Raw genomic sequence first — 15,528 nt, forward strand, 5'->3', positions numbered from 1 at the left:
TCTTTGTTTTTAACCTGCATGTACATCCTTCTTCTTGTTTTCTATAGGTGGTTGGATGAATCTATAATTCAAGACATCACACCCAAGCTGCTTGGGGACTGGCCCAACACTTACACCTACACCAAAGCCTTGTCTGAATACCTAATTCAGCAGGAGAAAGGAAATTTGAATATTGCCATCATCAGGCCATCCATCGTGGGAGCTAGTTGGCATGAGCCTTTTCCTGTAAGCATTCATCCACAGCAATTCCCTAGTCAGAATACTTTAATGCAGCTGCATACACTCTGATAGTATACTCTTGAGAAACAAGTGCCCCAGTTTAAGGAAAGCATGTGGGAGAGGTAGGGGACCTATGCCGAAGTAGAACAGCAAGTCTTCAACATCTTCTGGAAATACTTTTTCTGTGAGTGGAAGGAACATATTTAAAACAAAGAGATCGAATAGCGTTGATGCAAGATTCTGGACTTGCAAGAAATGCAGAGGCTAGTGCCCAGGCAGCCACACAGGAGAGCTTCTATGCTGGCTGGCAAAATGCTTAGAACAATCCTGGTGCTTTCTGGTTCAAGTCTTTCCATGGTCTGTCTATCCTATTAATGTGGTCTCGATAAGCACCCACGTCATGTTCAGCTACTAGTATCTTTGTCTTACCTCAGTAATGGTTGAATTCACTGGATTCACACTCGTATGAGCCTGTTGCAGACAAGATGTGTCAGCTGCTCAGTGATTAAATACAGCTGTACTTTTGGACTAAAACAACTTGCTAGGCTAAATATACTGGTATATTTATATTGCAGCCAAATTAGTAAGACAACATAAAGTCATCTTTGCCTTTCACAGAGCTTAAACTATGCCAGAAATGGCTAATATACAGCCAAGGCTTTGGGACAAACTCTTCATCTCAGAAAGATGGAATTAATTCTGCTAGGCACTGTAAATCACATGGATCATGCAGATTTTCACTGCTTTTACTTCTGTCACACACAGGGAAGTTTCTCTGGCTTGGATTAGGGTGGAATTCAAAAGTAGAATGGTATCTCTTCTTCCTTACTTTAGAAACTAGCTGGAATAATCAGATTGGTCTCAATGGCATCTGAGTGGTGGTGTTGTTGGGTGTATAACATGCTGATGGTTTTTATTAAGTATGATAGCGCCAAGACACTGTAGTGGCTTCAGAGCCAGAGTGTATTTCTGTAGCCAAGTTACTATGGAAAAGGAGAAGTTTCTAAAAACATGGTTTGGTTGTGTTGTTTATGGGTAAATTGTAGATGGTGTAAAGGATCATGCAAACCATATTTACATCCTGATTAGCTTCCTAACAACTGTCCCAGATGGGTTGGTAGCTGTCTTAACTGTTTTCTCATTCCTTCTCTATCAACACCTTAGTGCTATAGCCCTTTCAACATGTTGAAACCCGTATAAGCAACCTATCATCCTCTTTTTGCAGGGTTGGATTGACAGCTTCAATGGGACAAGTGGAATATTTGTTGCGGTATGTGTAGTTACTATTTAACGTTTTCATAAGTTGGAGTTAGTTACTAAAATGACAACTCTAAAGACATTCTAAAGCCCTGTTGAGTAACTGTGTACAAAAAAAGATTATAGAAACTTCCTGAATCTGGTTGAAAGAGGTCATGCGCCTGCAAGGAATCCACATGTTCATGGCACATAACATCTAAGCTGCACTCAAAAAAAAGGACATTTTGAAAGAATATGCTGCTGGTTCACTAAGTGTGAATTGTAGTTTTCAGGGTTTTGGAAAATTTTGTGAGAAATGGCATAAAACGTATCCCTGAAAAAAGGTATAATTCACAAGTGACATGTTACAGAATCTATATTTCCTGACGGGGTGAACATAAATCACTGTCTTTTTTTTAATGTCCAATTTTTGAACTTAAGCTAGAGCTTGTATTTATTTGTATGTTTATTCTTTGCCACTCAGACCAGTAACTATTATTTTCTGTTCTTCAAAACAAAATTCTTAGCCTGACTGAAATTAATGGTAAAAATAGTGGTTGTTTCACTCAGACAGGATTTTACACAAAGAAGCCACACTGTTCGTATTAACTCTTTGAAAATCAAAGATTTTGAGATTCTAAGGTTACTATAGTACAATATATCATTTGTTGTATTCATTCTTTTATATATAAATGTGTGTGGGTGTGGGTGTGTATACATAGTCATATCTATTTTCCTTTTATCTCTCTTAGTAAACTGCTTTGTTACAACCCAGAAGTTGTACTCTTTTTCCCAGTTCTCATCCCCATCCCACTGGGAAGAGTGGAGTCAGCGAATGACTGTGTGTGGTGTTGAGCCACCTGCTGGGTTAAACCACAGTAATTAGTTTCAGTATCCAAAGAATATTTTATTAAAAACAGGTCTGTGTATTTCAAAGTGGATTTATTAGTTAAGTAAACGTATTGGCCATAATTAAGGATCAAAGAAGTTGAGGGATGTGTTCTGATGTTGCTTGGTTTTTGTTGTCTTTTTTTAAAGATTTCCATTCTAAAATACTCATTTTTAACTACTAAGCTAAGTTCATCCTCTATGGAGACCAGCCCCCATGTTTAGATGTCATTCAGATGACATTTGGGTTCACCTGGCTAGAATCTGGACTCCAAACCAAAATTTTTTTCAGTTATCACTATGCTATTTGAATCTGATCATCTCATTCTACAAATAAAAAAGATACTTCTTTTAAATATTCCAGAAATATGGCACTTTACTTGTCCTCAGTAGTCTGTTATGTTTCTTTCACCTATATTTGGTTCAGCTACTATGGAGAGAAGCTTTGATAGCTGACTTAAAAAATAAAATGAAGTGAATTATGTCCACTGTCTTGTTTGTAATTGAGGCATTTTGTCTCACTGTTCCACATTACATGTAAAGACCTTTTTCCCTTCAAGGAGATGGGGCTATAGGGCAGAACTGTGTCGTGATTCATGTTCTGAATTATGATTGACCCCCAAAGCACTTCAGCTGGAACACTGTCAAGAAAGGTCAGGTTCAAATTGGCAAATGGCTTCTGAGGCTTTAGCTGAAGTAGCTTCTGTCTCACTAAAGAGGAAAAAAAAGCAAGCACTAATAGAAATCAAGCTGTTCCAATAGAGAAATTCCAAGCTTTCCAAAGTTGAAACTAATTTACAAAATTAAACTCTGTCCCACATACACAATATACTAAATGTCCAATTCATTCATGTGTATATAATCATCATATGCTGCTCTGAATACAGAGTTTTCCAACACATCCATCAAACTTATTGGTTTTGAATCCTGACCTCGAAAAGTTCTTTAGTCTGCCTATTAAAATGGGACAATTGATCACACGGTGTTCTCTAGTGGGCATACAATCACAGCAGCTGAAACTCATAGAAGGGCTTGACTGTTTGCTTTGGGTCTTTTTAATTGCTTTCATTTTCCCCTGAAAAGACAGCACCAGGAACAACAACAACAAAGTACAATCATAGTGATGTTGCAAGTTGTTTTAATGTCTAAACGTGACTGTGGTTCAGGTTAGTACAGCAGAAGTTAACTGCACACCACGGGTTTGAAGAGGGTGTTTGGAGTCATTCTGGGAAGCTTGCATGGTGGCATGTATCTATGCCCAGTGCACCAACAATAAGATGCAACAGCTCAGGAGCCTTTAACTTATCAAGATTAAATCAGTGTCATAAGCAGAACTCTACTTGCAAGCTCTGAGGTATAACAAAGCTATCTCATTATATAAAGGAAGAGAAAGGTAACAAAATAACCCACATAAACATCTCCTAGACAGGGGATGGACCCTCTTACAGTCCAGTCAACAATGACATGTGATTTACAAGTTAACATCAGATCAGGGTGTGGGCCACATCTTATCTGTGTGTTCGTCTGTAACAGGTAGAGCTTTGGGAAAGAGGAAAGTATGAATACATCCAAAGAAAAGCACTAAACTTTTCAGAAAGCTTATTGGCATCATTTCCAAAGCATCTTCTATCTTTAAGAGACATTCAGGCTTCCATCTGTCTGGTTCATTTTAAAAAATGGAACTTCAGTGGGAATTTTATTTCAGTGCATTCAAGTGTACCCGTTTCTTAAGGCATTCCTTTTACACTGAGTTAACTAGAAGTCATTGCTTTTCTCATTATGTGCAGCACATGTCATCATGCTTCTGGCTTCCTCTGAAAATCCTGAACAGTGAGATCCACATGATATCCATGTTTGTTCTACCAGAAACCAGCCAGCTCCTGTAGCAGGTGCTAGGCTTGAAAAATGCTGAAGTTAAGGTCTGCCCATGCTCTAAGCCAATGAAACCCTGCAGTAGCTTACTGTCAGTGACTGCTTTTCTTTGTCCCACAGGCAGGAAAGGGGATCCTAAGGACCGTCATTGCTAACAATGAAGCGGTGGCTGATATGATTCCAGTTGACGTTGTCATCAACCTCACCCTTGCAGCTGGGTGGTACACTGCTGTGCACAGGTGGGAAGGCACTCCTGTTTCTGCCCGGCTGGAACATATGTTGCTTGGCTGTGGACTTTAAAGAGAACCTAAAGAGAAGCAAACTGAAAGTCTGTGCAAGAGTCATGTTGATTCATTATGTGATTCATATTTCCTTGCCCACAGATGGCAAAGATGAGGAGCAGATTTTAGAGTTAGGAAACCTCCAAATCTACAGGCCATACCTGTTTCTCAGTAAAACATAAGCTCACTTGACTTATAACTCACTTGACTTACAATTCCCTGAGAAGATACCTTTATGAAGTTTAGGATCTTTACCACAATATCTCAGTAGCCTCCTTTATCAAGCAGCTATATTGAGTTGCTTTTCAGTTGGCTTCTAGAGTTTTCTTGGTAAAAATGCTCTGTATATTTTCCTTGAAAAATACTGCTCAAATATATTATAGGCTCATACGATAGGGAAAATGATATAACATACCCTATTCTTTGCTTCATTGAGAAGGGTATGTGTAAATTACATTAAGTTTTTAAAATCTCTTGTGCAACTCCATGCTGAACTTTTAATCATTATGTACAAAGTGCTATAGAGTAAAGCATTTGAATTTTTCTGGAGGCTTATGCACCTCTGAGAAATCAATACTAGGCAAATAAAAGGCAGGAATACTTTACTTACTGAACTAAGAATGGGAGAAATGTGCATAATTTCTACACAGGAGTCCAAAAAGGATCTTAGCATTTCAACAGCTTTTTGGATTATTTTTTTTTTTAATAGTTTCTTCCTCTTTTACCTGCAAAAAACAAAGCAGGACAGTTGGGAAAAAAAAAAGAACATATTGCTTTCTACACACATGTCCATTAAAGCCTCCAGATTGAGGGTTACATCCTATCCAAAAAGCTGGAGAAGAAGAAAAGCATGTGCTGTTGAAAAGTATATCAGCACCATAGGTAGACATCCTGAGTATGGCTATGGTTGGAGAAATGCCATTATTTGTAACAGTTTATTGGCAAAAGACATGTTTTTAATGTTGATCCTGCACAAATATTTGTTAGGCAGTTGCAGAATGTGAATTAAAGCTATTTCTTGCTGGGCAAGACCCCAAGGTTAGTAAACTGCAAGACAAAACAAAATATGCTAAGCCTTCTTCACCGAGTTTCACATATAGATGCTGTCATGAAGTATAGGGTGTATGTATTAACTTTCTTTTCTTGAATCGTCTAGTTAGAAAGTCAGTATCCTTCAGGGCAGATGATATTGATTACTAGCAGAAATTAGATTCTGAGTCTTAGCAGAAAGTTGCAATCTGCACTACCTTGTGCAGAAACTCTACAAAACTCTACACTTGACCAAGACCACTCACTCTGCTGGACTGTGGAGAATGGAAAAACATCAAAATATAGATCCTCTTCACTGGATGGTAGAAAAATGCAAAAGTCTTCCTTGTTCATCTTTAATGAGCCGGTACCCACTGCTGTAAGTGAATATCTGTGCTATCACATCAGCACAGTTTGTTTCAGACAGTTATGTGGCTCAGCACAGCTGCATTTTTTATATGGTCACATATTATGGATTTGTCATTCACAAGTTGTGAATGACACAACTGAGTTTTGCAATCCAGAAATGCACACAAAGTACTGCTGTTTGTTCCTATGTTTAAAACATCATTGCATTTCTACTTTTAGTCATTCAAAGTTACAGACCGTCTTAACCATCCCTAGAAGTCTTATTAGAATTCAGTAATAATAAACAATTAAATGACATGATTTCAAAGAATTAATTAAAATAAATATATATAAGTCTGGACAGTAGCCAAATGCAGTTGTCGAGTGTTACTGTGTGAGATCTTTCCCTGTTTCAGGGATCTGTCTCCTGGTATCTCCATCCATGGAAGTTTTGAAAACAAAGTTTCCTCACAGTCAGCACATCCAGACTCTGAACACCACAGACAACCTAGAAAGAATGAGCTGCTGAGTCCTCTTCAAGGCCGCATCTCACCTCTTTTAGCATATTGGCTGCAGCTGCTAATGTAAAGTAATAAAACGCTGTATTCCTAGTGTTTCTTGCAGCATTGGCAGGGCAGATTTAGTTAAAAAAAATCTGTTTGACTAATTCTTGTCCTGTATCAAAGCAAGACATAAAACTCCATGATCTGTGCTTCCACACACAAACAACAAGAAAGATTTATTTGGAATTAAAATGAGAATGTTGTTGAAATTGACTGACTTTTAATCATCACCATGTCAAATAGAGTCTAAAAGTAGTACAGACCGTATGTGTTAAGTAAATTATTGGAAAATATACAGTACGTCACTGATGTTAGCTTGGGCCAATTATTTACAGTATGCTAAAAGAAAATTAAAAAAAAAACCAAAAAACTTACAGTTGTTAGCATGCATGTTTTCCTTGTTGTTTCAATAATTTTTACTAAGTGATATATGGCTGATTCATGTTAAGACTCAACTGTCTTTAACAGCTTCATTTGCTCTCCAACATCTGAGTGAATCTTTTTGAAACTTGGTAATTTATACTGTATTTCCATAGTCGTGAAAAATGACCTCCTCTGCATTTTTTTGATGAGCTAATATAATTGCTTCTTGGGCTGTTAGTGTTCATGCTCCATTAATAAATCTTGGGGTGTTTTTCATCACGTGTGAAAATAATACTTCTTTCTCTTTTCCAGACCAAAAAACATGTTGGTGTACAACTGTACAACAGGTGGAATCAATCCTTTCTTCTGGGGAGAAATGGGTAAGATCTAATTTAAAACCAGAATTATCTCAACTGTCAAAATCATTACTTGGCCAAGCTTTGAAGAGGTGCTTTGCTACATATAAGTAGCATTCAACTTCTGTCATTCACACTATATGAGAGACCCAGTTGTAGTTAGTGATGGTACTGTGAGCAAGAGCTCCCAGTTATGAGCATTCAGTTCAGGAAAGCATTTATTTGATTTTTACTGTGAGCGTAATCATGTAGCAGCCCCACAGAGTACATGCTTTACTGAATTGGGATATTAACATGGTGGAAAAATGAATAAAGAACCAGTCCCTTGGTTCTAGAGTAAGAAGCTAAGCATAACTGTAAGTAGTAATCTTCCATTTTTGATTTGCAGGGGTTGTTGTATTTGGGGTGTTTTTTAGGTGGGTTTTTGTGCTTTGAAATCATACGGGGAACCTTGAGATTGAACCCTACATCTTTAAAAAGGAAGCTTTAACCTTCACAAATCAGATGACAAGAATATTGAGAGAGTAGCCTTTCTTCTTCACTCTGAGCAGAATAGTTTAAATGGATATAATGATAAATATCTGAGAAGGCAAACCTTGAAATGATAAATATGCCTTTTGATAGTAAATGTTATCAGTGAAAGAATTCAAATGATTTTCATGGCTCTTCTTCAAATGGATGTGCTTCTGAGGCAGGTGTGAAAGAAAGGGAGACAAATCCTGACACCGTTTCAGTGGGAAATTGATGCAGAAGCTGAGTAGCAGAATTTGGTCCAGCTGTATACTGCAAAGTACTGTATACAAGTAGTACACTGATGGAGAGGTGTATAGGGCCTGATTTACCTCTATTATTCCATCATTCGCATCTTTGCACTTAAAAAACAGGATGCTGGTGAATACTGTGACTTTGCTTTGCATTATTTAACAGGCAAACTTTAAGTCAGCTGGGAAACAGACCATAACTGGACTTTCAGAACATGACAGGTCTGAAAAAAATTACTATTGTCCTGCTCTGAGATTTGATCAAATGGTCTGCCAGCAAAGATGTCCAGAATTGTCTGTGCTGTGAGAAAATTCCAGGCTCCTGATGATTTTTTAATGAAAGATGTAACGCTATGGTTTGTCAGTCTGAGAAGACAGGAGAAGCTTCGTAGATTGTTAGAAAATGCAGTGTCAGTGATTTACAGGCTGGTTTGGCCTGGTTCCTAGTGACTAGTGGAGTAGAGGGACCCACAGATCCATGCCTCTGGAAAAGGGGATAAGGGAAAAAGGGTAGAGATATGGGCCCCAAACAGCAGCAACAATCTGAGGAGAAACAAACTAATTTACTAAGTAAGAATGCAAGTTAACACACTATAACACGATATAATACAACATAATTAGAATTGGTGCTAATAAACGATGAGAGAGCTAATAAATGATGTCCAAGAGCCTTACTCTAATGCTGAAGCGGGACGTGCAGTTAGTTCAAGCAGCAGTGAGAAGAGCTTGACAATTGAAAAGGAAAAAAGGGATATCAAGTGACTTTGCCAGGGGTTATATCTTCTCTCTGAACAGATTCCTCTGGCGTATGCAGTTCTTCTTCTCTTCTGGGACAGGAACCCAGAACTGAAGCATTAACTCTTTAACCCCCCGTGCACTACGTGATGTTAATGATGTGGAATATTGATAGCACAAATTCATAAAGCCATGAAATACAACCAATCTTCTTGTAAATTCAGAATTTCTGTGATTTTCTACAGGAGTATTGTGGTTTAACCTAGCAAGCAGCTAAATACACAACTTGTTGCTCACTCCACACACTTTGTTCATAAAACAAGTGATGCAAAAAGCAGTTGCTTACCACCTACCCAGCAGTGTGCCCTCATGACCGAGAAGGCCAGTGGCATCCTGGGGTGCATTAAAAGGCCAGCAGTTCAAGGGAGATAATCCTCCCCCTCAACCCTGATCAGGCCTCACCTGAAGTATTGTATCCAGTTCTGGGCTCCCCAGTACAAAAAAGACAGGGATCTCCTGGAGAGTCCTGTGGAGAGAGACAAAGATGATAAAGGGTCTGGACCTGGTCAGTTGCTGGGTGACCTGGATTTGTTCAGCCTTGAGAAGAGAAGACTGAAAGGGGATCTGAATAATCTGAATAATAGATATCTTAAGTGTGGGAGACAAAGGGACATGGGCAACGTCTTTTCAGTGGTCTGTGGGGAGAGGACAGAGGCCATAAACTGGAGCATATGAAGTTCCTCACCAGTATGTGCAAGAACTTCACAGCAAGGATGACAGAGCACTGGAATGGGCTGCCCAGAGGGGTTGTGGAATCTCCTCTGGAGATGTTCAAGACATACTTGGATGCCTACCTGTGTAACCTGCTGCAGGGAGCCAGCTTTGCAGAGAGGCTGTACTCGATGATCTCTAGAGGTCCTTTTCAACCCCTACAATTCTGTGATTCTGTGATAATGTTGCTGCTGCTTTACTATAGCTGCTTTATCCACTACAAGCATTATGTAACCAAAATGTGAAAAGTGTTGCTGAACTGTGTGAATTCTGAACATGGCTGATCATCTGACATGGCAAGAGTTGCACATTCTGCTTATAAGTTAACTTGTTCCTTCTTGCTATTCTGGCCAAAGAAGTTAAAAAAAAAATGCAAAGAGGCGAGGGCAACAATACCTTTAATGTGATTCCAGGAGGAAATAGTATTCACAACCACGTACAGCTGAAAACTTGATATATGTTATATTAACATCAGGATTTGAATTGAGACAGGGGCATACAGACAGTATCAAAAAGATCACAGTTCCAAAATATCAGTGAAACTGACAGGTTTCCATGAGGAAATGAAGTGACCAAAAAAGACTAAAAGAACTTAAATGCTTATAAGCAGGTAAGAACTTAGACATAAACTGTCATTTAGTGTCTCTAGGAGAAACTTCCTTGAGGGAAAGAGAAGCAAAGTTCATGGGATTGCTCTCCTGTTCCATAAGCTCTGGGGATAGAATTGTTTACCTCCTAAATCTGCCATTGAGAAGAGTCACACTTCAGATGACAAAGCTGCTGACACATTTCTCAGCAGCCTGTGTCTCCTCTTCTCAAAGCTGGCTGCACAGCTATTTGCTGCATTTCACCTCTGCAGATGCTCTCATTCAGGTTCATGATCTCAACACACTCATTTTCATGAAAAGCTTTTTGTGGGAGCTTGCAGCATGCTGACTGGGAAAATGACTTTAGGTGATGCAGCTTCTTTCCTACCAACCTGTTTCTCTCTTGAGTTTCCATATATATTATGGAATTACCACAATAAACTAATCCCTGCTCTCAACTCCTGCTGCCAAGCTGGGGCTGCCCAGGCTTAAGGCAGAAACCTGTGGAGTTTAGAGGTAAATACTGTCTTCCAGGGCATGTTTTCAGGCTGTACGCTGTGACTATGCTTGGAAATACAGAAGGTAATTTTCAAGTTTTATTTTAGAAAAATTCATTGCTATCTGATGGAAATACTTTTAATACTTCTACTTTTCATTTAGGTCAGTGAGAGAGCATGCTGCAAAGCATAAGATTTCCACATCACTGTCCACAAGATGACTGCAAAATAACCACATCATTGCAATGTGGCTACATGAAAAGGACATCAGTCAGTTCTATCTAGTGAAATGTAAAATGAGTTTCAGAAAATCTGGCCTTCAGCCATTAAGCGTGCTGTGTAATGGGGAAAAAAAAATAACAATGAATTCGCACTCAGATTAAATGGAACTATTTTAAGTCTTTGTTGTCTCAACTTTGTAGCTAAAGTCTTCTCCGATAAGTGTTCTCCAGTTGCTGTTACCTAGTACAAGTAAAGCAAAAGTCACTATTTGAATTGCACTAATGAGCTGACTGCAGATGCTTGTGAGGACTGTCTGAATATATGACTGAAATCTGCTTATCTAAAGATGATCTGGATATTTCTGGGACCTCCAAATTCAAATCTGATTTTCTGTTTGTAACATAATCTTAGACTGTAAACTATAATATGAGCACAGCTTGCTGTCATAACTCTCAAACTCACTGGAGAGCAAATAGCTCAACTTAAAAAAAATAAAAAGTGAAAAAAAAAGTATACATTCTTTGGTTAGCTCATTGGTGCTCAGAAAGAACAGCACCATCTGCTTGTCAATCCCTACAATAATAGTCTTATATTCATCTACTGCAGTTCCATTAAGCCTTTTCAATATGCAAACGCTCCAGTTAGTTTAGGTGCCATTTCTGTGGCTCCATCCCATTGCAAAAACTGGGCCCAGAATATTCTGTGCTTTACCATACAAAGTGAATGAAATTATTTGCACCCTATTGGGAGTTTTTGAAATTAATAATGCAGCAGAATTTGCTGCCTGTGTGCATCCATAGCTCACGTGAAAGCAAGCTACAGTACTTGATGTTGTAAGTCAGATGTCATTTGAAAAGACTTAATTATGGCTTTTGAGGAGCAGGAGTGTACTATATAATAAATAAGCAGCTTCTTTCTGACTCAGAAAGAACTATAGTTAACAATTGTGTTTTGATAGGAAAGTTGAGGCTTGCCAGTATTAAGTCTAAAAGCAGCATGTTTTAAATAAGCAATACAGGGAATTATCTCTACTTTGCACTGGTATGACCTCACCTCAAGAAGTGTGTGCAGCCACAATATAAGAAGGACATAAAAAGTATTAGAGAGCATCCAAAGAAGGGTTGTAAAAATGGTCTAGAGCACAAGATATTTGAGGATTGGATGAGGCCCCTTGCTGTGGTCAGGCTGCAGAAGAGAAAACTGAGGGGAGACCACATAACAGCCTACAGTTTCCTCATAAGGGGGAGTTGGACAGGCAGGCACCTTTCTCTTCTCTCTAGTGTCAGGTCTAGAGGGAATGGCATGGAGCTGCATCAGGAGAGTGTCAGGAAAAAAAGTATAGTGGGTGGCTGTGCATTGGAACAGGCTCCTCAGGGTAGTGATCAAAGCACAAAGCTTCACAGAATTCAAGGAGTATTTGGACAATGCTCTGAGAAATACTGTTTGATTTTTGGATAGTCCTGTGTAGGGTAAGGACTTGGAACCAGGGATCCTCCCTTACAACTCAGGATGTTCTATATTCTATGGTTCTGTTAATGCCAGAAGGGACTACAGGATCATAGTGTCCAAATCCTGGTTACGTGGTTCACAGAACTATAGGTTAAGCACCATAATTTGGACTTTACTGCAGCATGTCAGTATGACTGTGCCCATCTCATCTGAGTACCTGCTTTTAAGTAAAATGCCTGTTCTTTTACAGAGCAGTATGTCATGTCCACATTCAAAAGAAACCCACTGGAACAGGCCTTCAGAACACCCAACGCTCACTTGACGTCCAACTACTTAATAAACCAGTACTGGATAACTGTTAGTCACAAGGCTCCTGCCATACTCTATGACTTGTACATGAGGCTCACAGGAAGAAAGCCCAGGTAAGAATCTGCATTCCTTCAACCATCTCCACATGCACTGCTGTTACAGAGAACAGATCTCTAACTTTTGATAACTGGCTTCTTCAGCATGGATTGCCTGGTCCTTCACCAAACTAGGCCTTGTCTTGAGGAGATTATTCAAAAAGAAAAAGAACTACATAGGATAATGCAGCATTCCCAACCTTTCCAGATTCCAGAGCACAGCACAGGTTTTAAATTGAGCTCTAGACCCAAGAAAGGACAACTGCATTAAATTGGTCTAACCAAGGTCCAATGTTAGAACCACTACCACCAAAAGAAGTTGAAGAGCATATAGTAACTCGGGACTCCTTGCTGAGTGGTACCCATTTGCCCGTCAGACAATCTATGTAGGCAGGTTTGTTGCCTACTGGGCACCCACATTTGTGACATCAAGACCCTACCAGGTCTGATAAAGCCAGAGGATTACTATCTGCTCCTACTCATTCAAGCTAGGTCACATGAGTCTGCAACAAGGAGACTACAGAATATTAACAGACACTTTTCATCCCTCGGAAAGATGCTGAATGGATTAGGAATACAGTCAGTGTTCTCTGTCCTCCCATTTGGAGGCTGTGACCCAGCTAGAATGAGGAGAGTGAATCAGTTAAATGACTGCACAGATAGTGTCATGTTCAGGGCTTGGGATTCTTTGACCTTGGATGAACCTTTAAAAGATAAGGCATGTGTAAAGTTCAATAATATGAAGATGGTAACAAAGATAATTCAAAAGGTTATTTGTAAAGCAAAACTCACCAATAACAATACCTTGGCTGAAAAAGCTGGGGCAATCTCCACCAGGAAGCAATCTCTGAAAGATGCTGCCTCAGTGGTGGTCAGCCCTTAAATGAGGTCTTAGAGGAGGTGGAGTCGAGCTCCACCCCTTCCAGGAGCACAGCTAGATTACTCTCACCTGTGCTCCCACAGCTGACCCAACACTTGCCTCAGCTGATTAATCAGAGGTTCAGGCTGTGATTACCAATTTCCCATACAGCATGTCAGTGTTGGATGGGATTAAATTGGCCAGATGGGGAAAGAACGTTCTGGGCAGCATTCTGTCTGAACTGACTAGCAGAGTTTTAAACTAGATTTGATGGGGGAAGGGGATATACTTCTGAGGAAGAGATAAAAGCCAGGGAACACTGACACTTTAGTGTGCCCTTGTGGCCAACGAGACCAATGATAAACCTAGAGTGCGTTAAAAAGAGCACGGCCAGCAGGTCAGTGGAGGATCTTTTACATTCTAATCTGCCCTGCTGAGGCTACATCTGGAGTACTGTGACCAGTTCTGGGCTCTCCAGTTGAAGGACAGGGAGCTTGTCTAGTGTAGAGCTACAAAGATGATTAGGGAGCATCCCTCTTAGGAAGAAGGATGGAGAAACTTGGGACTGTTCAGCATGGAGAAGAGTGAGAGATCTTACCAATAATTACAGATATCTAAAAGGTTGTTGTCAAGACGATGGGGCCAGGTTCCTTTTGTTGATGTTCAACAACAGGACAAGGGGCAACAAGTACAAACTGTAACACAAGAACATGAGAAAGAATCTCTTTACAGTGAGAGAGCACTGGAACAAGCTGCCCAGAGAGGTTGTGGAGCCTCCTTATCTGGAGATATTGAAAACCCACCTGGATACTTTCCTGTGCAATCTATTCTTGGGAACCTGCCTTAGCACGGGAGTTAGACTAGATGATCTTTTAACCCATACAATTTACACATCTCAGAGTTTCCCAAGCCAGGAGAAGACATCTCTTATTAGAAGACTGGGTTTGCCTGTTTGCAGGGAAATCCCTGGCTGATGTGCTGCTCTGATTCCTTTCTGATGGTCTGCTAGAGAGGAAAACTCGTCAGTAAGAAAAATCCTCCAGTTATCCAGTAGGCAAGAATTTCCCTAGAAATGAAGTAAAGTTGAGCAAGAATAGGCTGGAGTCTCCATGCTCTGCTGAAACAGGCAGCAGTAAAGTCTTGGCACTGATTTTACAATTGACATTTTTCATAAATCTGATTGTTGTAGGTAGTCAGTGGACATTGGTCATAATATCTTCTTTGAATCTCAAGTAGATTTCATCATGCTCAGAAGGATCTGAACTTTCAGATTCGTGACCTGAGCAGACATGACTGAGAATTGAATCTGTGAGGTCACCAAGTCTTTTTCTTCTTCTTCTTTTTTTTTTTTTTTTTTTTAAAATAATAATCCTCCTTTACTTCCCAGAGGGCTACTTAAGCTCATCCACATACTGCAACAGTGTGATAGTAAGCGTGGTAATGTGGTAACAGCTCATTCAAACAAGCACCTAAGCTTAATTTAATTGCCACTTATCACTCCCACCTATAGAAGAACAAGCCTGGCATTTTCTTGGATTACCTTTATGACCATATGCCAGATTTGTAAGCAGGAGAATCTTCTTTGTCAAGAACAAGATTCAGGCTTTATTTCTCTACTGTATCCATCCTCAGCTCATCATAAAGTGATGGATTGTCATATGCAACAGAATATCTGGGAATTGGTTAAGGTTTTGCAAGTCTACTATTCAGGTATAGTCTATGAGCTTCACTAGTACAGATTGCAGTACCCCATATCCCAGAATTGGGAAAGTGCAGGTATCCATATCTATGGCATATATATGGCAGGTAGCCATATCTATCTGCCCTAAACTTTTACATATTTCCACTCCTAAGAACTTCAATTTAAATGTTAGTTCACTTCATGTAAATTGCTAGATGTCTGGCAAAACTGCCCTATATAGCTTATTCTCATTGCTATGTTTCCATCCATGGCCAAGGTAATAATGTGTTATATATATCATTACTAGTCTCTTGGGGCAATCAGTTGCACTCAAGTCCCTCTGCTCATGCAGGGCTCAGTATGGGAGAAAATAAAGAAAACACTGTTCTAAACATCCTTCTAGAAGA

General features: G+C 39.6%; 1 protein-coding gene across 2 annotated transcripts in view; it reads left to right on the plus strand.

Moving 5' to 3' along the window:
- The window catches only part of FAR2 (fatty acyl-CoA reductase 2), a 120,018-nt gene that overhangs the window by 92,631 nt on the left and 11,859 nt on the right, over window positions 1-15,528 (plus strand). For both annotated transcript variants that reach the window (XM_015871232.2, XM_015871226.1), the window contains exons 5-9: window positions 48-225; window positions 1,445-1,489; window positions 4,336-4,454; window positions 7,112-7,179; window positions 12,428-12,599. In XM_015871232.2, the coding sequence (XP_015726718.1) occupies window positions 48-225; window positions 1,445-1,489; window positions 4,336-4,454; window positions 7,112-7,179; window positions 12,428-12,599 (582 nt within the window). The remainder of the gene's footprint in view (window positions 1-47; window positions 226-1,444; window positions 1,490-4,335; window positions 4,455-7,111; window positions 7,180-12,427; window positions 12,600-15,528) is intronic.

The sequence above is a fragment of the Coturnix japonica genome, chromosome 1 (assembly GCF_001577835.2).
Source record: "Coturnix japonica isolate 7356 chromosome 1, Coturnix japonica 2.1, whole genome shotgun sequence".
Classification (NCBI taxonomy): Eukaryota; Metazoa; Chordata; class Aves; order Galliformes; family Phasianidae; genus Coturnix; species Coturnix japonica.